The sequence below is a fragment of the Chiroxiphia lanceolata genome, chromosome 5 (assembly GCF_009829145.1).
Source record: "Chiroxiphia lanceolata isolate bChiLan1 chromosome 5, bChiLan1.pri, whole genome shotgun sequence".
NCBI lineage: Eukaryota > Metazoa > Chordata > Aves > Passeriformes > Pipridae > Chiroxiphia > Chiroxiphia lanceolata.
In genome coordinates, this window is record NC_045641.1 from 15,019,293 (window position 1) to 15,043,388 (window position 24,096).

At 37.3% G+C, this 24,096-nt stretch overlaps 1 protein-coding gene across 1 annotated transcript in view; it reads left to right on the forward strand.

Annotated features, from left to right (window-relative positions):
- Positions 1-24,096, forward strand: part of SLC2A13 (solute carrier family 2 member 13) — a 152,589-nt gene that overhangs the window by 31,334 nt on the left and 97,159 nt on the right. Inside the window, exon 3 of the mRNA XM_032688403.1 lies at positions 3,669-3,877. Coding sequence (XP_032544294.1) covers positions 3,669-3,877 — 209 coding nt within the window. The remainder of the gene's footprint in view (positions 1-3,668; positions 3,878-24,096) is intronic.

Sequence of the window (24,096 nt, forward strand, 5' to 3'; positions counted from 1 at the left end):
CACAGCTGTTCTAAGAGCGTCTGCATTGGTGTAACTTATTCTACTGTTTGGATCTTAAAAAATCCTAATCTGCTATAATTCAGACCTTTTAATCTGTCTGAACTGAGAAAATTAAAATTATGAATAAAACCTGTGGATTGATTAAGAGTGGAAGTTTGGGTATTTAATCCGATCAGTGTGAGATGCTGACCTTTGAAAATCTCCAATGATGGATGTTTTCATTTTGCAAGACACTTTGCTTAGATATTCAGTCACTCTTAATGTGAAGAATTGTTTTCCCTCATCTTCGATCTAAATTTTTTCATGTTGCAACTTGTGACTGTTGACTCTTGTCCTTTCCCAGGGTACATTTGAGAAAGTCTGTCTCCTTCTATATGAGCTTCTTTTCAGTTATGAAAGATGCAATTAGGTCTTCACTTGATCATCTCTTTTCTGGGCAGCACAAACCCAGTTCTTTCAGCCTCTTCTTTTATGTCACACACTCCAGTTGCACAACCGTCTTAGCGATCCATTGCTGTTCCTGGTTTGTACCTTTTTCTCATGTTGGTGGTCCCAGTTTTCCAGGCTCTGGAGAGGAACAATTGTTTCTGCAGCCTGCTGGCACGTGCTGAATAACTTTTGCTAATGTAGTAATGCTGTGTTTTATATATGTGCCAAGCACTGCTTTTTTGGATTGAGTGACGTCTAACTGTTGACAATGCACTGTGCAGAAACAGGCTACCACCTCAGTGATGAGGTATCCAGGTATTCTCAGCTGCAATGCTGGAGCTGTTTATTGGGAACAGTGTACCTGTCTGTCCTCAGCAAGGTAAGGCTGATCAGGGAAGAGTGCAGATGGTCTCTCACCTGGAAAGAGTGGCCAGTAAACTCACGGAGAGAATTCACAAATGTGAATTCATTACAAATGTGAGTCATTACATATAAGAAGAAAAATTGCAGCAATTACTGTGTCTCTTTGTGACTGAATGGCTAAGTATTGGAGTGCTGCAAAAAACCAGTAAGGAGCCTTATTTTTTTTGACTCTTGTTCTTGGAAATACTGGATATTAAATTAAAAATAAACCAAAGAAAACAAATATTTAACCTGACCCTTATGTCAGGTTTGCTTTATAAACCCTGCTAATACCATCTTAATAGTATTGCAGCAGTATGTCAGAGAAGAAGAAATGTTACAGCAGACTTATTAAATTTCATGCTGGATTTTTTCAGGTCTGCTAGACATCTGGCTTCAAACGCAAAGTCTTGTACTCTGGATAGGAAAGAACTATATTAGATTTCTGGAAGCCGGCTCACTGCATGAAATGTCTAAAATTGCCTGCTTTTACTCTAAATTGGTTATATCAAAATGGCTTGATCTGTAAATTGCTTCAGCTCTTGAACTTGCAATGGATGTACACTGTCAGTGTTTTCCTTCTGGCCTACTCCTTCTCCTCAACTTTGACCAGAAGTTTGTGTATTGGAAACTGACTTTAGTGGGGGAGCACTTTCTGTACATTTCTTTTTTATCTTGCCTGTGATAAACAATCCAATGGAGTCCAACTGGTAGCTTTAACAGCCTTGGATCAAGCTTTCAGGAGTCTCAATTGATTTTGCCTCCTAAGGTGATTGCAGGTACCCAACTGCTTAGTTCTGGAGGCTCTGCTGCATGTAAGGGACTAAAGGGTTTCCAGTTTGACAGAATACAGCAATGGTGTTCTTAATCTCTATGGGCTTGTTTTACTCTTCATTTGAAACAGAAAAGGCTTTCTAAATGCCACTCCAATGAAGATATTGAATATACAATTTGGTGAGCTTCAGTAGTGTATGTGTAAAGGTAATTCTGTATACAGTTACCAAAATGTTTGTGGAGAGAGAAGAGCATAGGAAGAAATGAAGACATTAATGAATGAGAACAGTAGTGAATGAGGCATGAGAACATTAGTGAAGATATGTTGACTGAAGACTACTCAGCTAATAAGCCTTCCACAAGCTTTGTGTTTTTAATTAATTTTCTTCCTTATCCTTTTCTTTTTTTAACTGATGATGAACTATACCATTCTTAAAGTGTTACAAAATAAGGGAGTTGCTCACAGAGTTCTTTCGAGAGCAAGATTTTCTTGTATGACTTTTGGAACTTTTGGCTGGTTTTAAGAAGGACTTAAGGACTCACCTTGGGGGTGGGAAGGCTGACCTGGCATGCACATTGTCCTGGGATGGCTGTCCTCTTTGCATTGCTTTTTGGGGTGTTCTTTTCACCATTCTCCAATCTTCCGCCAGTTGTACTGCCCACATTTTTCTTTGTTAAATCCACAAATGCCTCTAAGGAGGTGTTCTTTCATTTTCACTCAAAATGCATTTGGACTAGCAAATACATTTGGTTCATTACCCCAAAACAAGGTTTTGGTTGTGCTTTCTTTCCTACTCTATTGGCAATCTCATTTCATAGCATACTTTGTAAAAACATCCAGGCGAGAGACTGCTGATTCACCTGTGTGAAAACCTGTATCCTAGGGTATGAAGAGAGGAGATAGAGGAGAGATTAGCAAATCTCCTTAGTCTCCTGACTGATCTCGAGGTGTGAACCTGTTCATGAGTACAGGCTACCTCAGTATTCAGAGGGGCTGGTTTCTCAAGGTGTTTTAGTGGTTCTATCTCCTGGTGTGAAATAATGTCCAGGTGACACCAGCACTGTTTAAATTCTTTAATGGAAGTGGAAAGAATCTCAGTGAAGTATAAATGGGAAAAGGTGAGATTTAAAAAGCAGAACAAAATTTTACATTGTTCCACAATTCTTGTTATCTTTGTAGAGTTTTATTGAAAGAATATAAAAACATGGAGTGTATAGACCAGAACCACCCATGAAAATTGGTAGTATGCTTGTCTTTCACACTCTTTTACCCCACTTTAAAAGGATTGAATTATGGTATCCCTGGGTGTTGTCACAGGTGTCAGTGCTGATTCTTGGAAACATAACTCTGCAACTAGTGGAAAGTCTTTGTTGAGTAGAGAACTAGTCTTAAGGCTGTAAATAGTAACACCCTGGGCATCTAAAATACAGTTTTGATTTAAAACATAACATTGCATCTGACTGAAGATTTAAAAGCAGACTCTCTAAAAGATCTGGTGTAAATTACTGTGCTGGTGAAATGGTCTTTTTTCAGTGTTTTTGCTTATAGACAGAAATTTTCAAAAATCAAATGACCACATGTCTATTACTGACCAACTTATGCATATGGGTTTTTTGTCTGGTTTTGGGGGTTGTTTTTTGTACATGTCTGTGAAACAATTAGCAGTATTTCAGTCTCATTTTTGACATCAACAGTACCCATTTTTTCTCTGTGCATTTGCTTTCTCTTTCTGCTGATTATGTTCACTGAAGGGTTCATCAGTTTCTAAACTAGTGAAATTTCAGGGTTTTCATTTAGTCTGACTTGGTGTCCTCAGGAACAGTGGCCATAGAGTCAGTGGTGGCAGAATAGTCAACATATCCATCAGATTTCCTGGAAATGAAAGAAAGGGTCATATTTTCTATGACCTTGCAGAATGTGTGATTCTTATAGTGAGAAAGAATATGAAGAGAGGAGGGTTTGATCTGTAAACTGCAGTTTCAGTAGCTGTAACTGAATCTTCTTATAGCGTGTTTTTGTAGGCAAATAATAGATACTTATTTATTTGCTTATTTATTTCCAGGTACATGCTGGGCCTGTCGGCTGTTCCAGCCGTTATACAGTTTCTTGGATTCCTGTTTCTTCCCGAAAGTCCCCGCTGGCTCATTCAGAAAGGCCAGACTCAGAGAGCACGGAGAATTCTGTCTCAAATGCGTGGCAACCAGGCAATCGATGAGGAGTACGACAGTATCAAAAACAACATTGAAGAAGAAGAAAAAGAAGTCGGAGCAGGTATGCTGAATGTTTGCTGGCCTCTCTGCCTATCAATGAGGAGATACAAATCAGAAAAAATGTTGAAGCTGTAGCCTGTGGGAACTTGATATTTTGCTTTTTCTTGTCTGTTTTGCTGTTTAAGTATTTCATGTACCGGTAGCTTCAAAAATGAATGGGTATTTCTATGATCCTGTAGTTTTAAATTAGGTTCTGATTTCTTAAGTGAGGAAAAAGTAAAGTTGTGTAGCGTTCTAAGTTTATACTACCTACACTTATGTGACATTGTACTAAAAAAAATAATCAGTTTAGGAATGCACATCTTGAAGAGTGAAAATAAATAAATAAAGTTTGGTTTCTTTCAACAGTGGAAAAGGCCAAGCAGACACTAGGGAGGTCAGAAGGCATTGTACATGCCTGAATTATCCAGAGGCCCCTTCCTAGTTGACAGTATTCTAGTCAAGAAGCCTTTGAAAGATATACAAAACTAGGCCTGTAATACAGAGATTCTGTTTCAGTAAAGGCAACTTCTGAAAGTCCTTTTGATCTGCTGCCGAAAGAAAAGGCATCTAAATCAAATCATTTTTTTCACTGTTTTGTGTCTTTACACCATATTTGCTCAAAACTTTATTTACTTATGAAACAAGATTACCATTTGATTGAATTTCTGCACTCTACATATTTTTCCTTTGCTTTCTGCTGAAAGTTTTAACTTGGGAATCTCAAGTAAGGCTCTTAAATAAAAGTCATCTTAATTCTTGCTTCCTTAATCATTGATAGGAAAATACTCTAACTTCTCAGAGCTGGTGGAAAGAAAAATGGAAGTTGCTTTGCATCTGTGTACACTGAGATTCAACATCTTATATTACCTATTCTCATTGCCTCGAGTTTGACTTTGAACCTTATAATAAATAATTACATGTCTGCAAAAAATTATTTGACACATAGTTGAAAGGGTTTTCAAAATTTTCATCACTAGGGTGAAGCAGGGCTGGATTTTTTCCCTCCCATTATGTTTTTGAGGCTTTGGATACTGTTTTTTCCTGAGTTCTTTGGGGAGTGGAGAATGAAGTTCATTGAGGCTAGTTTGGTAAAAAGTGATGAAATGGATATTCATAGAACAGCTTGGGCTTAAGAGTCCTGTGCTAAGGTTCTCCATCTTAATTAGGGATTGGACTGTTCAGTTCTGGGTTTTAGTGCTTTGTAGAAATAAAAGGAACAGGCATTTGGCCCACCCAGACCCTTATTTTCCATCACTGGGCTATAGGGTATGACCTTGTTTCTCTAAATCTTTTGCCATGGTGCTTTTTCGTAATTGTGAACCAAATGTGGTGTTGGTAGTAGGACTGACTCGGTTGTTAAATCAGTCCTCTATACATTTGTAACTTGGACTGGCAACTAATTACGAGGTTGTTTTCTGGGATGTGTGGGTCTCTTGGTTGCACACTCCCCCAAAAACTTATTTTATTTCTGGAGTTTGGTTAAATCAATCACATTCCTAGGAGAAAGCTTGGTTACAGAGAATTGTTGTTTTCCTCTCAGTTAATTGACAGCTTCAGAGTTGTCACCAAAGGGCATTTAAAAAAAATGATGGTAGTTACAAGTGTATGCTGTCGTGTTTGTTATAATGCTTAGCAGACAGACATTAGAGAGCTATGGTCACTCTTGGTTTTGATTATAACTTCATTATAATTGCACTTCATCTCATTTAACCCAAGTTCTTTGTTATATATGTTGTGTGTCAGCATCAAGACATACATTGTTATGTTTCTGTGGATTACAAGTGGTATTTACAAGTGGTGTTAAATTGTAATTGCTTTCATTTCTTGAGGAGCTGTCCAGATCCTCAGTGTAGTGCAAAAGTAACTTGCTGTTCATGATTTCATTGCCAGGTTTTCAGGTATTCACAACTTAAATGTGTGCTTCTGCAAAGACTTTGCATTTCATTTTGCTGTGGATATTTTAGTTGCAGGATTTTTTTGTTTGTTTGGAATTTTTTATATGTATTGCTCTAATACTTTTTAATTAATTTCTCCTACTTGTGGCAGACAATGTTTTTAAAACGCTAGTTAATAGCAATGACAAATGAATGTAGGAATTCCTGTCAGACATTGTGAACATCATTCCAGTTTCACAGAAAATGCAATGACCCTAAACTGACGGAGTGTACGTAACATTCAAGGAGAGATGACTTTGCAGACTGAAAATAATCTGGCTTCCTTTTAGGTAAAAGTGCCTTTTCCTTTCTTGTCCTTTTCTTTCTTGGAAAAGAACAGATGTTCTTTTTCATTGATTGATACACAAACATCTTTACCAGTTCCTTAGGGCATCAGTTTCTAAGTGAAACTAAGCCTGCGTTTGACTCCTTTTCTGCAAGGGAGTAACAGAATGTGGCCATAACATATTCTTCAGTCCCACACTAAAAAACTGTAATGCCTTTTCTAACTGTTTCATCAACTGTTCTTGTCACGGAAGAATGAATCAAAGGGAAACTTCATCTGTGTTGTTTAAGCTACCTTAAAGTTTGGGTTTAATGTGTGTCATAAAATCATAGAAGTTCATTGCATTTTTCACATGGTCATCAAGTAGCTTCTGTCTTCAAAATAACAAAAATGCCTACTGCAACCAACTTTAGCTGGGGTGGGATACCTGTAAAGTGAATGATTCACATTTCTTTATCCATTCTAATACATGCAGTCAAATCAGTGCTGCTGATGCTGCTCAGCAGCTTATATTTTAGCATTTTCAGATTGGTATCAGGAAAATAATGTATCTTTTTGACAAACACTTTCCCCATGAATGGTTATGCAAATGACATTTTTTTCTGGCAGTCATGGATACTGCTTTTTTGTGCTCTATTCTGTACTCACAGTGTGACTTTTGGTTTTGTAACCTTGCATTTTGAGAAGCAAAGGGGAGGACGTTGCGTTCTCCAGTAACATTGCAAGACAAGTCAAATCTTGGTCGAGTCCAGCTAGTCAGCATCTGTTAATGTCATTGCCCTCTCAGATGGTGGGGCTGTAGTGCACAAGCGAGGCAGGAAAATCAAGGATAGAAGAACTAATTAGGAAGATTTTAGAAAAAGAATGCTCCTTAAGAGTTGTGGAAAGAGTAGTTTACATGTGCAAAGTGGCCTTCCCCTTCAAATATACTGTGGATCTCACAGATCCCCAGTCCGTGGTTTAGGCTCTGAATCCTTATGGAATAAAATGGTCAGAAGGGGTTTGTGGCTGAGAGAAGGATCAAAGACATTGCTGTGTTCTGGCACAACTCTTCCTAGCAAAACATGTCTGACTCACACTGCTGCTGAATTGTAGTTTTTAGTATAGTTAAGGCAGAGGTTCTGTACTGCACCTTAGTTAAAAACAGGCAATCATATCATAGCAATGCAGATGAGCACTGGCACAGGAGCTTAATACACAATCATAGAATGGTTAGGGCTGGAAGGGACCTTAAAGGTTGTCTAGTTCCAAGCCCCCTTCCAAGAGCAGAGAACCTTCTACTACAGCGGGCTACTCAGAGCCCCGTTCTGTCTGGTCTTGAACAACTTCAGGGATGAGGCAACCACAACCTCTCTGGGCAACCTGTTCCAGTGTCTCATCACCCTCAGAGTAAAGAATTTCTTCCCAATATATAATCTAAACGGTCCTCCTTCAGCTTAAGGCCATTCTCCCCTATCCTGTCCTTAGATGCCCTTGTAAAAAATACTTCTGCAGCTTTCTTGTAGCCCCCTTTACATGCTGGAAGGCTTCTGCTCTAAGGTTTCTCCAGAGTCTTCTCTTCTCCAGGCTGAACAGCCCCAACTCTTTCAGTCTGTCTTTGTAGGAGAGGTGCTCCAGCTGTGTGAAAAGCTTAGTAACCCTTCTCTGGACTCATTTCAACAGATCCACATCTTTTTTGTGGGCCCCAGAGCTGGATGCAGTACTCCAGGTGGGGTCTCATAAGAGCAGAGTAGAGAGGGAGAGTCACTTCTCTTGACCTGCTGTTCACATCTCCTTTGATGCAGCCCAGGATACTGTTGACTTTCTGGGCTGCAAGCATGCACTGTTGGCTCATGTCCAGTTTTTTGTCCACCAGCACCCCCAAGTCCTTCTCAGGGCTGCTCTCAATCCATTTTCTATCCAGCCTGTATTTGTGCCTGAGATTGCCAAGACCCAAGTTCAGGACCTTGCACTTGGTCTTATTGAACTTCATGAGGTCCACACAGGCCCATCTCTCAAACCTGTCAAGGTCCCTCTGGATGCCATCCCTTCCCTCCAGTGTCTCGATCACACAACAGAGCTTGGTGTAGTCAGCAGACTTGCTGAGGATGCACTCAATCCCACTGCCCGTGTTGCTGACAAAGGTGTCCCAATACTGCCCCTGAGGATTGTCATTCATCACTTCGCTTGGACATCGAGCCATTGATCGCACATCTTTGAGTGTGACCATCCAGCCAATTTTTTTATCCACCAAGTGGTCCATCCATCAAATCCATGTCTCTCCAGTTTAGAGACAAGGATGTTGTGTGGGACAGAGTCAAATGCTTTGCACACATCCAGGTAGATGACTTCTGTTGCCCTTCCCTCATCCATCACTGCTGTAACCCCATCACAGAAGTCCACCAAATTTGTCAGGCCATGTGTATAGATGAAGTAGCTTGTGCTCCTAAGCAAATTAAAGGATGGGATTTGTAATTTTAATTCTAGAGCAAGTACTTGGGAATGAATTTAATGTAGTCATTTGTGCATAACACTAAAGTTATCTACCACACTTTTTGTAAAATTTTTACTGGCTACCAGTATAGTGGTAATTTCTGACTGGAAAGAAATCATTATAGCATCCAATGGAGACATTTTAAATAGATCATTAATTTCCCATATGTTTGACAATACCATGATGATCAGTGCAAATCATAGAAAGGTGTCAGGTTTTACCGTCTTTCTGGGTGAAAGCATCTGCAAACTGCATGGCTTTTCCTCACACCCCTCCATGTAGCTGTACTGAGCTCTGATGTGCTGGGGTACATGGTATTTCACACAAAATCAGTAGTGATGAGTACAGTATTAACTTAGCATCTTGATGAAATGAACATCATTTGCATTAAGACTAGACATTTATTTTTGTGTAGATGAAGGATGTGTAACTATGAATCGTAATTACGCTAGGGGAGCAGTGTAATCTCCCCCAGCCCTATTTATCCCACATTTCTCTAACCTGTGAATTAGGCTGAGATTCTTGACCTTATCTGCTATGTTTGTGGACCTTTGCCTTTTATTTGTTATTATCCATGTACATATGTCAACTTCTGATCATGAAGATGTCTTTGCACATGTTATGCTTACTAATTCTGGCTGTGTAAAACTGCTGGAGCTCAGTGGTGCGTGGAACCCTGCTGCTTCTGCGAAATTCACCAAACCGTTTATAAAATCGATCATTACAATGTAATATTGTTTAACCTGCCATTCTGTGTCTGTACCAGAATGGGCACTGCTTCTAGATTAGACATGTTCTTTTGTTTTCATTATTTTAATGCTTTTTTTTGTAATAGCCAGGCTTTTTTTGTGACACCGATAAAAATGTATTCATGCCACTCTTTCACTCCTGTAGGCTTGACTCACTTAACTTGTTTTTTTTGTATTTTCTATTGGATCAGTGAGTCTGTCTCCTTTTTTATGTTTGTATTTCCCTGTTGGAGATAAATCTGTTATGATATAAAGGTAACCACCTCATTGCTGTTAGGTTTCAGCTCATAATTTTACTCAATTAACTGTCACTTGAAATATGATATTATTAGGCAGAAGATATGGACCCTCAGTTCTTCCTGGTTCCAGTATATTTCTATTTCTTGCACCTTTTCTTTTTAAGTAATATTTTAACTTGTTAGTATTCTTGGCTGTGGCTTTGGCTGGACCCATTTGATATGCATCTTTCCACAGAGATGCTAAAAGCTTGCAGTGTTTTCATTCTTAATCATAATTCTCCCCTCATTTCTGGGAGTCCTTTTTATCCTAAGGCCATTGCCCAGCATACTTGGTGTTGAAAAAGAGATAGACATGCTTATTATTATTATTGAACATCAGCTGGAATCTGATTTAATTAAACTTGGTAATACTGTGATGCTCTGGTAGGACTGTGCAGATCTCTGAATGATTCCACTTCCACTAAAATCCTTATTTGAAGTTAATTCTTCTTTTATGATAATAAGTGGCTTTTGTTAGCTGTAACCATGAAATTAGATGGAAGACTTTGGGGCAAAAGGAAACAAAGGATTTGTTGAAGAAATCCCCAAATTCAATATGCTTGGTAGTGATGTCAGCCTGAAATTCTTGCTTGTGGCAAAACAAATGCCAGGGTCAGTTCCAGGTGGGTTTTGTCTCTAGATTTTGTGGGAAGTGTGGCCCAATGCAAGAGGTACTTGAAAGTGATGTCTTAGTTTCATTCCTGTATTTTAGCAATTTTACATATTGAAGTATTATTTGTCTGTTCCCTTAAGAACAAAAATTCTTCCAGTGCATGTTTCCATTGGAATTTATTTTGAGTTGAACCCATAAGAAAAAGTACTCCTCTGGATAATTTAAAATTCATGCAATGCAGACAAATAAAACACGGAGACATTTGATCTTGAGAAAGTATACTAATTAAACTCAATGTATGATCTGATAACAAGAAAAAGCTTTCTACAAAACTTGGCAAAGAGTATTGAAAGTATGAATTACTGTATAAAACAATTGATAAAAAGAGATAAGCTTTTTGGTTCTCTTCCATCCTTAAAGTCTTTTAAAAGGCTGACTTATTCTTGCAAATATGACCTTTCAGAAATATAATATATAAAACCCATTGGTTTTTACCTTGTACAGAAATATATATTTTAAAAATAATAGTTTGTTTCTAGTATCTTAGAGCTCTGGTTATACTTCAAGAATCCTGCTGTTAGCATGTTTACCTGGCAGGGTGTTTTGAATCAGTCTTGCTTCAGTGGCTTATGACCAAAATGAATCCCTTAATCTTCCACCTTGGTTTTCAATGTACTGACATAAAATGAATGTTTATCTGGAAATGGTGGTTAATTGCCCATCTGAAGAGCACATTCTTCCTGTTAGACTGATTCAGCTGTGTGTTTTGGAACAAGCACTTCTTTGCCTGAAGTCCAGACTTTCATGTATGGTAGTCCTTAAGGGCAGGAAAAGTAAAACTTCGTAAAACTTCCTCTAAGTATAGAGGAAGTCCCACTGAAAGGTGGGACAGTTTGTTTCAGTTTTGTTTCTTTTCCCCCACTTTAGATTTACCATGAAATTTCTGGCAGTACACTTAGCTTTCCACTGACAGTGTTATTAGCTTTTTATTAGTTCACAGCTTCTTAAGCCTACAGAAAATTCGACCTACAAGTCTGGAAAATAAAATTAAAAAGAATTCATCTCTTATCAGTTCAATAAATTTGAGCATAATGATTTTGTTTTAAGCCAAATGACATTATTCACAGATTGAACCTGAATTTGCTGATGTTTGGGTAGTTCAGAACTGCTGCTCTTCTTCTGAGGTTGATTGTAGGACTACATGTCTGGAAGAAGTATTGGATTGCACTCCAATACTAGTGCATCACTGAACATTCAGCTACTCCCTGTGCTTTGTTTAGGAACAGGTATCTGTTTTGTGAAAAAAATAGGTTTCAGAGTGGAAAAAGTGTCTGAAGAGTTTGAAGACTTGTGATTGACATCCTTTCATGAGAGAATGTGGTTGTTCTGAATCAAAAACTGTCTAAAATAGAGGCCATGAATAAAAATAACGTGTTTTGTTCATGTCCAGGGGAATAGGAATTTGTAACTTGTGCTTGAAAAACAAACAAATCTCTATGCTCTCCCCCCCTCCTATTTTAACTAGAATAGTTTATTTTTATTTCTTAATATGAGCAGCTAAAATTAGATATTTTTGTCTGGCTGTCAGGTATTGTAATTATCTCTGTTTCATATTTATTGTCTGTTAGGGATAGCTATAGTACTTCAAATTTATAGAAAAGTATCTATATATTTTAACAGAAAACCTACTTGTTTTTGTATTTAAATAAGGTAGACCAATTGACTTGGACTAGATGAGTTTCTAGAAGCTAATGGCTTCTGGCCCCAATTTCCAGGCCTTCTCAGAGCTCAGTTCAGCTCTGGAAAGGAATAAGTTAGACACATTTTTTGGATTTTCCAGAAGTAGTGCTTAGTTGTATAATAGTTGACCTGTTATTAAAAATCTTTTATATAATAGCACAAACTTTAAACAACAGTTTTTACTTTATGCATTTATGTTAGTTTCTTATCAGTAAGTCAGGGGGAAAACCCCAAAAATAGTGTGGCATATGATGAGATTTTGGGAAAGCTGGACAAAAGATTCCTGGCAGAAGTGAACTTGAAGGGTTTGGGGAGAATATTTTTGGTCAACAAAAGCAAAAATTTGCATAACATAAGTAATAGTAAAGGCAACAGAAAAGATGAAAAGGGGAAAAAAAGACAAAAAAATTGCTGAAGAAGGTGATTTTTGCATTGTTGGGAGGCAAACCTATTCTCATTTCTTACTCAGTACAGAAATGAGAGAGACAATGAGAGGGGGGAGACACCTGTTTACTGTCCATGACATCCATGGTGTGTTACATGGGGAAGGGAGCCCATGGAAGCAAACTGGGCCTGGGGGAGAGAAGCCTGTGTCGGTAAAAGCTGATGGTAGGATTTTAATGCTGGGATAGGAATGAAAGGGCAGAATATGTCTGCCCAAGGGAAAGTTACAACATTTAACTTGGCTTAACATGTCTTGAGGCATCTGGCCATGTGCCAGCCTTGCCAGTGATGGCGGCACGATAACCTCTTGCAGGTCTTGGCCTGAGGGTTTGTTGCTGCTGGTGTGCTCACCAGGCTCACCACTTTGGTTTGAGTGGGCCAAACCAAGACTCTGAGCCTTGGAGTCAGTGTGCTGGAGAGCAGGTTTGGTTTGAGGTGGGGTGCCTACAGCGTGGTAGCTTAGTTGTGTTAGAAATGGGAAATACAATTTTAAATTCCCTGCGTAGTCTTGGGCAAGAGATGGGCACACACTGCCTTCACAGCAGCATTTGCTCTTTGGGACTTCATTTTCTTCTAACATGGTTACACTGATGTACTTGTTTCTCATCCGGAATTGTGGATCTACTTTTTCTTAAGGAGCGATAAAATTACGGTACCTCTAGAGCTGCTAATGGTATTCAAGAGCTCAGTTAATTAGAAAAGAAAAAAAAAGAAAAAGAAAGGAAGGCCTGGTTCTTCATCATTTCCCTGCTGGATCCAGCATCTGTACTGAATACACAATTCTAAGCTGAATGCTCCCACTTGAGCTGCCTGTTTACATGCAAGAGGGATTCAGACAAAATGTACAGTGTTGTGTGAAAATGTTAATGGGTATGGGGGAAATTTTTTTATAGACTGCTGAGGAATAATTATAACACTTTGCTAAGCTTAGTAATATGATTCTGTGAGTTAGCTCTTAGAGCAGGTTCTGTGGCAAAAATTGGAGATAATCTTGCAGCTTCTTTGCTCTCTGACCTTGTGAAGATGAGTAGAAATTCTAAAATGGATTTAAGGTTTTTAATAACAATATTTACATGTAAATGCTGCAGATAAGTGGCTGAGCTATCTTCACCTATTGGTCCCATTTTAACCTTTTCAGCATAAGCATTAAAATCAAAAAAGCTTTCTTTTTTTTTTTTTAATTAATCTTGTTTTGCAGTGTTGTATTAATGCAGAGGAACCACATCAGTGCAGAGCTGACTCTTCGTCTGCAGCCTTCTATGTGACAGGCTTTGCACTAGGGCAGGACTTGGTCCAACCAGCAGATGTTAATAATTCTTCAACAGCAGTAGTTTTTCTTTGATTCTGTAGTCAGGTGAATAGAGTGTTTATACAGCCTGTTTAAATTGAAGTATTTTGATAATAGAGAGGAAAATGGGTTATAGACAGTGTTTGCACTTACTTGTTTTACATAAGACCATATTTTTTTCCTACAGTCTAGTCAGGCTTTATTCTTCCTGCAGGCCTTCACCAGCATATTGCCTGCCTATTTTTTGTCAATCCTCATCTTTTTCTCTTGCCTTTTCAAATAACAGCATTGAGGGTTTTTTGTCTCTCCTCCTTTCCAGACACTTTGTTCTTCTAGCAAACCTGAGGGTTCAGTTCACAATAAGCAGCTGTCCTTACACACCACCTGATAGTTAATCTGAAGTATTCACCACTGACCATTTCAGTAAATCTTGTCAACCAATGTGACATCTACCATAACTGGCACGCTGCCATGTGTGGATGTTTTGTTTGACTTAAGATAGATTTTGGAAAAAAAAAGAAATGTTAGTTGATTTTTGCTGAGTATGTTGCTGCTTTGTCTCCCAAACTATCCATGCTCCCTTACACAAATATTTTTGAGCTTTCCCTATGTGTTAAGAAAGCAAGTCGTTAGAAATAAGTGAGAAATGGTGTAATACTTCCATGTTGACTATTTGAATAGAATATGTATTTTGGTCTAGTGCTTTTATCGAAGAGATAAGAAATAGTTTATTTCTTTACATTAATTCTGTTTGACTGTACAGTAATTCTGTTTGACAGTAGTTTTTATAAGTGGTGAACTGGTTCAGAATTGTGTTTCAGTCATAATTTTTTGGACAGGAAAAAGTTAGAATTCTGCTTTGCTTTTTGGTTGTGGGTTGTGTTTTTTTTCTAATAGTATCCCCTAAGGCATTTTGATGCACAGTAACTGTGTAGTAGTGTGCTAGTCTTGCTATAGAGCCAAATCCCTAGGAAAGAGCTTTCACCTTGTGTTATTTCACTCAAGAACAGGAAGGGTGAGCACTATCTTTTCCTTTTATCATCTGAAAGATTGTGTCTGTGGGATTACTCTTTTCTTGTGGTGTTTCTGTAAGTGAAGTACTTTCTAGGAAATTTTTTACACTATTTTGTGTTCTAAAATCCCACTGGTCTCCTGGAAAATGTCTGTATAGAGTAGAGAGGGTTTATATGGCTGAAATCTTTGTGTGTGTGAGATAACTAATACTGCATGAATAAGTCACAGTGAATAATTTTCATCGTTAATTTAGACTTCCTTTCTTCTTGTCAGTTGTCTGGGGAAACTGCAGTTTCTTTAGATATGTTTATTTTGAAAGTGTTAAAGTGCTTTGGAATTTTTCTATGTGAAACTGTAGCAAATGCATTGCAAACTTGAAATTTTACTATAAACTCTTTAGAAATTGTGGCTTTCACAAGTATTAAACAGCATATCAATCATATTCTAGAAATACCTGCACAAAAAAAACTCTGATTAGTTCAATTAACAAAACAAGAAAATTTTAAAAGGGTCAGTAAGACTGGTCCCTTTACACTCTGTTTTCAGGCTTTTCTTTTGCTGAAAAAACCCAAACCAACTTCCCCCTAACAAATTAAAAACCCCTCCCATCAACAATTCCTTCACGAAAAGCCATTTGTTATTTTCAGCACTATTTTTTTCCCCCTCAGGAAACCACTATTCTGTTAAATGTCTTTTTCCTATGAGCAAAGGATCACTCCACTCTTCCTGTAATGGTCAGTTTGTGTATGGGGTCTTTTATTGTGAATAGTCAGAGGACTCGATGATGCTCATGATTCCCTTCCATCTCAGCATATTCTGTGATTCTGTGTAAATACTGCTGCATTTATGGAGAATGGTGATTGTGAACTTTTTTATTGTGATTCTGCACATACTTGAATATTACTTTTTCTGTTGAATAAGAAATAATGCTTTCTAAGCCAGTATAGTTCAATGTCTATGGATATTCAAATATTTACCAGAAGTCTTATGGAAAATGTTGTTATCTAGTCAAAGTAAGTTATCTCTCAGTGCAGCCATGGTGATTTATGAATGAAGAAATAATTTTTTTTTCAAGATTGTGAGTTACATTTAGAATCATTCTGTAACTAAACGTTGTGGGAGCTTGAAAAATTTCTGCATTTCCCTGCCATACATAGTGAGTATCCAATTCCTCCCTTAAAGAGTGGGCTTCAGGCCAGAATTTAGCATTGGTAAACCTAACACATTGTTATTTTTCTCCACTTTTGTTGCAAGGAGCTCGTAGAATTGCCGAGAAACTGCCGAGAGTTCAAGTTGCTGTATTGCTCGTGACTGCTAAAGTATGTTTAATTGTAAATTTTGCATGTTTATTCTGCCTTTTCTAGTGAAATGACTGGGTTTCCCATTATTTTTAATGTAGATTGCAAAACAAACATCTTTGCTGTAACACACAGCAGCCTTGTTCTGTTGGCTGGTCTGCAATGGTGGGCAGGGGCTGGTGGGAGCCCACTGGTGGTCCTGGGGTGTCCATGTGCCCAAACCTATGTGAGCTGGTGCCTGTGAGGACTTCCAACCACTTCTTTGCCTTGTAGAACTGTATTTTAGTACTTTACAGAAATAGTATAGATCTTTCTTCTGCTACTAAAACTGCATGAATATATTTGGGTTTTTATTAGCTCTGAACATCTTTAGGTTTTCTATGTGCATTCTCCTTGGGGTCAGTGGCTTTAAAGAGAGCAGAAATACTGTTTTCTTCCGTGTCTTTTGATCTGTTTCCCATTACTTATTGAACATGGAAAGGTTTAATTACAATTATTTAAGAAAATGTTGCATGACTGCTCTAAATATTACATTGCTATTGAAGCAAAAGTCAGTAAAAGTATACTTGAAATTGAATTGATTTGAGTATAAATAATTTTAAAGTAATTCTGTCCTTTTGTGTTTATATGGAGTAGATTGCACTATTTTCTTTTCATTTAAACAAAAATGTTGTATAAATATCTTATATAACACAAACCACATGTGATTTTTCATAGTATCTGAGGTGGATGTAGCTCACGTAAGAGTATGCAAATATAGATATATAAATGAATACATTATATCTACTGTAGTGTATGACATAGAAAGTGGATGATTGACTCTGAGCCAGAAGACTTCCTTTTTAGTTAAAGCAAACATACGTTTCTATGGCAATAAAAGCAAATTGAAAATGTAGGTGGTTCTGACTACTGCTAGTCTAAAATAAAGGTGGCAGTTGCAGAATAGTTCATTTCATAGCCAAAAAACCCACAAGATTTTCATTAAAGAAAAATTAATATATATTGACCCATACTTAATTTTTAAAATTTTTGAATTGTAAGCTTTTTCTGATATATGTATTTCCCCCTCCTTTAATTTCTTATTCTTTTTTTTCACTGTATGTAGCAAAAACAGGAGTCTGCATATAAATGCAATGCAAATCTTTTGTTGTTATAAAGTAGATTTAAATGTTAATGGTGATTCTTATTACCTTTGCCTCTTTCGTAATTTGTTGGGACTTTAAATTTTTAATATTTGTTAAGTGATGATTATTTTTAGTAGTACTCAAGAGACAAGACATAAGAGTCTTGTAACAGAAGATAAATTAAAGCAGTATTTACTGAAGAACACTGGATTGGTGGGGTGGGTAGGGGATAATAAGTTGCAACTAAATGGGGTGGAACATAATCAGAAGTGTTTATCCTACTCTAATTAAAGTGCAGGATAACAATGGAAGAGGTCTGAGACACCCTTTTGCTCTAGACTGGATTGTTCAGAGCTTCGCATTCTGTTGAAGCAGACTCCCAGAAGAACAATACATTGTAGAATATCCAAATACCACCTATTCCTGAGTGAGTGGCCTCAAATTAATCATCCTGCCCCTGTATCTCATACTTATTTCATTCAAGCTGTTTACTTTTTTTGATCTCCAGATCTTCCTCAAATAAGCAGGATAGACTACAGAGATTCCAGGATTATCTATGGAATTTTGTTTTTTTAAGAAGGGGAGTATGGGCAGCCTAATTCATATATAAGATTATGTTTTGCAGCCAAAATTTGTTGTTATTTAAGCATAGTGTGTGCATATGTAGAAACCAAATGGTATCTTTTTGGTCACTCACACATTTGGATTTTTTGCCATACCTTGACAGGGACAGAACTTGACAGGAACCCAAACTGTTTATGTTCATTTAGCACGATAGGAACATTTGGTACTAGTCCAAGGTTGAAATAGCATCTTTCAGTTGATATTAATGTCAGATATCATTAAATCTTCTTTTGCAGCAACAGCCAAGATTTTCTTAAGGTTGTAGCCTGACAATATTTAATGTGAAAATATTAACCTAAATTTGCAGGGATTCTTGTATTATCTACAAGATATACACTCATTTCCCTCATCCCAGTGAGTGCTCACTTGACTGTCCTTAATAATTCAGATAATTCGTGTTAAGTACTCAGTGTCAAAGACAACAGATGAAATCCCTTGAAAAGACGTACAGTTTGTGCCAGCTGACTGCTGCTTGTGCTACTGGGATGGTGGGTTTGAGTGCTCCAGTTCCCATCCAGCAGGAAGAATCAAGACCTAAGGGATGGGCTTGGATATCTGAACTGCCAGGAGCCAAAAAAGGTGTTGGTGTTGAATGCTTTATCAGAGAAAAACAGCTGGTTTTACATGATGTAAATCTGTCAATAGACGTACCAAATTGTGGTTGATGAATGATTTTGTAAGTGTAGAAGTAATACAAGGCTACATAATGATAATATTTTGATTTTAAATATTTTCTGATATGAGGTATTAGATGTAAATCCTTGAAATAAACAGAGATACATTTTTAAATGTAGCTTCATTTGTTCTGTATTTGAATGCAACTGTAGTGTAACCCAACAGCATTATAGAGGAGATAGAATTTATTTTTTGTTACTTAGTTATTTTGGGGCAAATTTTTTGTATTTTACAAATTTGAGAAGTTATCGCTCAGTTTAGTGTTCTGTTCTCATCCGAGAAACATTCCCTACCATCTGCAGTCTGTTGTCTATTGTGCTGTGTGAGCCTGGCTGGAAATACAAAATATCATCTGGTCTGTATAGCGCTGTCTTTGACAACTCTTCCCAAACGTGACTGGTGGAGGCCAAGATATTCTCTGTTCAGGTGCAAGCAGATCCATTAGAAACATGAATTCAGATACATATTCGTAGGTCTTTCATGGATGTAGATGCATTTTATGAGATTGCACTTTATAATGGGTATGTTAAGAGATGCTGCATCATAAAAATATTTTAAAATAAAGCCTTCTAATGTGCTTTGAGTTTCTAATTTTGTCTTCTTATCAGCTGAAACTGGTTTTCACATTCAACTGAGAGTTATTTTGAAATTTAGATTTAAAAAGCTCTCACGCTTCTGCCCTGCCGATAAACTTCTTTTCTTTCCTTCCCTAACTTCAGTAAAGTAAAATGAACCTGTGAAACCTGTTATATACCTTTTCCTACCTGTATTTTGGAACCTAATGAATCTGAAGAGCAGTGTTTAATTTTAACTCAGCAGTTTGAAAGCAGATTTCTTTTATTATGACTTGAATAATTTCAAACAGTCCTCTTTTCCTCCTCTGGTTCTTCTTAAATGTATTCATTTTATTTGGTGATAAAATTTCCCCTGTATGTTCTTAATGTTCTTGCAAATTTGAATATTGTTTTATGCTGAAATCAGTATTAGAACCAATTTTTGTTATATTTTGTAGTAATAGTATTGAGACCTTAATGTTATATGAAACAAAATTTGGGAGTTCTAATTGTAAAACATGAAGATTGATAACTGCTCATCAATTTTGTGTAAATCCTATATGATACTATACTCAAAAGTGTGATATTTTGTTGCCATGGTGATAAGCAGAGTAGGTTTTTTACAGGATTTTTTGTAGCAACTTATAATAGTTGAGTAGCTGCAAAGGGAAAAGTATCATCTACGATTTGAGTTCCATTGAGAACATAAGCCTTGAATGACAAAACTGTTTTTTATAATAAAAGTTGCCTTTAGGGCCCAAGTTGTAGTAATGCATTATACCTAAACTTTACCTAAAACTTGGATTTAACGTTTAAATTAATTCAAAAAGGTTTAAAATGTATTTGTTTGATTGTGAGAAAAAAATTGCAAATTATTTACTTAAAAGATTTAATTACATGAAGTATAGGCTCTTGTTTGTCTTTAGGGAGTGTCTGTGTGGGTTTTTATGGGTGATTCATTTTTCTGTGTAGTCAGAACAGATAATGCTGGGTGTAGCATGTAAGGGCTGTGTATATTTTTCCTATGTAATATTTCTTAGTAAAAATGTGTCAGAACATCTATTACTACTGCAACTGAACCACTGCTGTGGTAATACATCAGCAAACTTTTTGTGTTCGGTAAAGTAGCCTGTAATTGTGGGCTAGTAGTGAGCCTGAAAACAAGATAATTGTGCCCTTTCTTCTTTTTTAAAAAAAGCATTTCTTGCTGAACTCCAAAAATTGCACTGTGTTGATGAACTGTTGGGAAACACAGCATGGAACCAAACTCTAATAGCTCAAGCAAACCACTTTCTCCAATTTTCCTCCGTTTGGAGTGTTTTGGACAGGGGGTGTATAAAATGGACTGAAAATAAAGGCTTTAGTTCCTCTTCTAACTCTTCTGCTAGGTACTGGATAGCCTAGAGTTAGTGGTTCTTACATGACTTCATTGATGAGAGATCAGCTTGTTATTTTACAGAAAAAGTAGTTGTTGTGGTGTGATTTAATTTCTGATAGAATTGACAATAGACTCAAGGTATCAAGTGCTTTGACTACAGTACTTTTCTGAGACACAATTATAGTTCACATACTGTAGGTGTCTGTCACGTATGAAATGTGCCTACACCATTTACTATTCACTGTTACATGGCATCTTCTAGTGGTAATAAATCTGCTGTTAGATAATTGTTCTTGTCTCATTTACTAAAGATGATGCAGGGACTCAAGTGACTGCAGGTAGATTGTTGCACATTTGAGTTTTTTTAATTAACATGATGCATGTGTCGGTAGCACTAAAGAGCATTCAGAGGTAATATTAGAAGGACATGCAGAAGCAAGGAGAAGCATTCACATTTCTATGGAAATGAAGTAGTTAAATTACCTGTAATTCCGTTTATATGTTTGCCTATGTAGTCCCATTAGTCAAGTCTTGATTTAGCAATAGTCAGCAGCAAGATTCTAGAAAAGAGTAGAAGAACTTGAGCATGTAGGATATTTTACCAAAGTAAGGTATCATAGAAGATATATACATCCAAGAAACTTCCAGTTTCTGAGGATTTTGGATTTATTATCCATGAAACTCTCTGGTAACATGTACACTTTTAGCACATTATGCTTACTTAAGCTTTAACTACGGGTTAACTACAGCGTGGAACAGAAGTGTTTAATTCTGTAAGCTTTTTTTTTTTTAATCTGAAGTATTTTTCATCTTTTCAGGTGTTCTTGTGCATTTAGACTTGTTGGGTTTTTTTAAGGTAATAACTAAGTTTTCCAAAAGTTTACATCAACTAATCTGGGGTTTTTTTGAACTGATTTTTTTTGTAGGATTTGTCTCCTGTTAACAAAGTTCTTCAGTATTCTTTGGGGAAAGTATTCGTTGGTTTGCAATATGACTAGGAAATGCCTCTATATAAAAAGCATGCACTTCTGGATTTCTGACTGACTGTATTTTCAAAATCCGTAATGCAATAAAGTCCTACTAATCCTACTGAACAGACAGGGAGCAGACAAGGGCTTTGCACCAAAGGAAGTTTCCAAGGGTTGCCTGAGGCTTGTGGTGGGATTCCCACAACTACTCCTGCCAAAACTAGACCATTCTCAAACTTCTAAGCTGAAGTGCATGACCATGTGTGTGCACCTTGAGGGGAGGGCAGCGGGTGTGAGGCGGGTGTGGGGCAGCTGTGGGTAGAAGCTCTTCAGAAGCTCCAAGCGTGGATGTTGACAAAGCTGGCTTAGCACTGACACATCAAATGTACCCAAATGGGTTCTGCTAAACTAAGCAAGTGTTCATGCTGTTATTCTGTGGCTTAAGTACCTTGGTCCTTGAATACAATCCCACTTCATTTGGGGTGACATTCTCTTGTACATCCTTGTTTGGAGGCTGAGTAATTTCTATGCAGGTGAAACAACAACCAATAGTCACTATGTTGTGGTCAGATTCTAGGTGCCTGTGGGGAGAATTTGTCTCTGGTTTGTAGGTCTCACACAGGTCTGAAACAACCAGATAGTGTGGGATAGGGGCTGTCACAGACACCTGCCTCAGCTGGTGTTACCATTTTATTTGGAGCCTGGTGCTTGACTCACGCTCTCTCACAAGCTTAGAGTGCTGTAGTGCTTTCCTCAAGTATTTTAGAAACCCAGCACCATCAGTGGAGCTTGTTCCTGTGTTCTTTGTGTGTGAACTGAGCTGCCATGCACAGACACGGTAACATTCTTACAGTCTCTTTAAAAATTAATACTAAACAAGACAAAGAAAAAACTTAAGAAGCAATCGCCAAAAATTGCATTAGATAGCTAACTGGGTCAATGCCTCCCCAAAGACAGGCACAGACAGACAATCCACATGCATTACATCTTGACTGGTTCCAAGGTGAAACATAATTTGTATAAAAGGCTTTCTAGTCAAAACATGAGTCACAAATTAATCCCTGATGCGTGTTTGAAGTACAGACCTCCTGAATGATGAGCTCTGGGGAATGCTTGTTACTCTATCAATTTAGGTGGTTCATGTTTTCTTCATTTCTTTAACCTGTTTTTATTACTTCTTGAGATCTACCATTAACTTTTGATTTCTTTAATTCTTGTGATACTTTATGAGGATAGGTACTGCTTGTTTCTTCTACTGTTTCAGTAACTATGGCTAATGAATTGGTATCTGCAAGGCATGCTTAGAAAAATTGAACTGAGCCTTACTGCTCGCAACTGCAGGTTTTGCTGTACTTTAGGGAAATCAGAACTTGAAATTTACCCATGCTTTTGGTTTGTATCTGTCATGTCAGCCTACCTTAAATGCATTTTCTTTTCTTTTATAGCTTGTTTCCCAAGGATGTCACATCCAAAATGATACAGCGTCTTGTCCATTAGTCATTGGGAACAATGTCTTAAACTTTGCCTATTTGTTAGCGGGAAGTAGTGATCACCTCTGCATTTGGGCTGGTGGTTTGCTGCTTTCTGTGATAGCTTTTTGCCGTCAGGTAACATTTTCAGTAAAACAGTTTCCATTTAGTGTACTACACCATTTGTGAATGTGCGATGTGGTTGTGCATCTCAGCAATATCCTACCCCGAGTACATGTACTTTCCAAAAGATCAGTCTGGGCACTTTGCACATGCTGGGATAGTGTTGCCATAATGAAATTAAAAACTTGGGCTTGTAGAAGCCACTGCTGAAGTTACCCCAATAATTCTGAGAATCTCAGTAATCAGGTGTGAACAACCAGACTCTGAAAAAGAGAAGGAAGAAGGGAAGCACTTTCTCACTTGTTAAAAGTGTAGTTTTAATGACACTGTTTTTCTTTTCTCTTCACAAGAGTAAGTTACTTAATGAATCTTTCTGTTCAAACCTTTTTTGGGCTATCCATGTCCAGAAAGATTTATCAGTTCTGGGACAAGCAAGGCCATCAGATGTTCTTCTTTGGTATACCTGGAAGAGATGGCCGAAATGTTAGTTCTAAGTATGTATTTGTATACATTTACAGGTAAAATTTACTTTTCTTCAATTCTTGAAACTTAATATGCCCACTGAATGAAAGAAAAGTACTTTTAAAATACAGTAGATAGATTTTTTTCCTCCTTTGTATATAAAATATGAAGTGGGCTTCAAGAAGTAACTGAATTATTTGTATAGTTCATTCTGAAAAGTCTTGCATTTATTCACTTTACTTTTTTCTTTGGTGCCAGACTGCTGGTATCATGGTGGTGCTCTTCGAGAAAGCAAGAGCAAGCAAATAATAAATAAACATTTGTTCTACTGTTATTAACTGAAAAACTGCAGTCATGCTGTAATTAATTTTGGATTTTTGCTCTTTAGTATCTGCATGTCTTTGAGACTTGCCTTCCATCATATACCAAATGTGAACAGTCAGAATTCACTGTTTCAGTGACAGATTAATGTATTTATTATCTTTTTAAATATTTCTTTCCATCCTTGTTAAGTAACGCAAGATATTGTTTTTAGTGTAAAGACTTTTCTTGTTCGAGTTATACAGTGCATTTGTGGGGAATTTGCAATCTATACAATCTTTTCAGTTGGTCCTTGTAGTGTAATGTCACAGGGAGTTAGAGTCATTGATAAACTTTGAGATTCTAAAGCAAATATTTGGCCCTTGGGAGGAGTAAGGTGTAAGTAGAGTGTGGTGTTAAGAAAGGTGTTGAGATCTGGTTTAT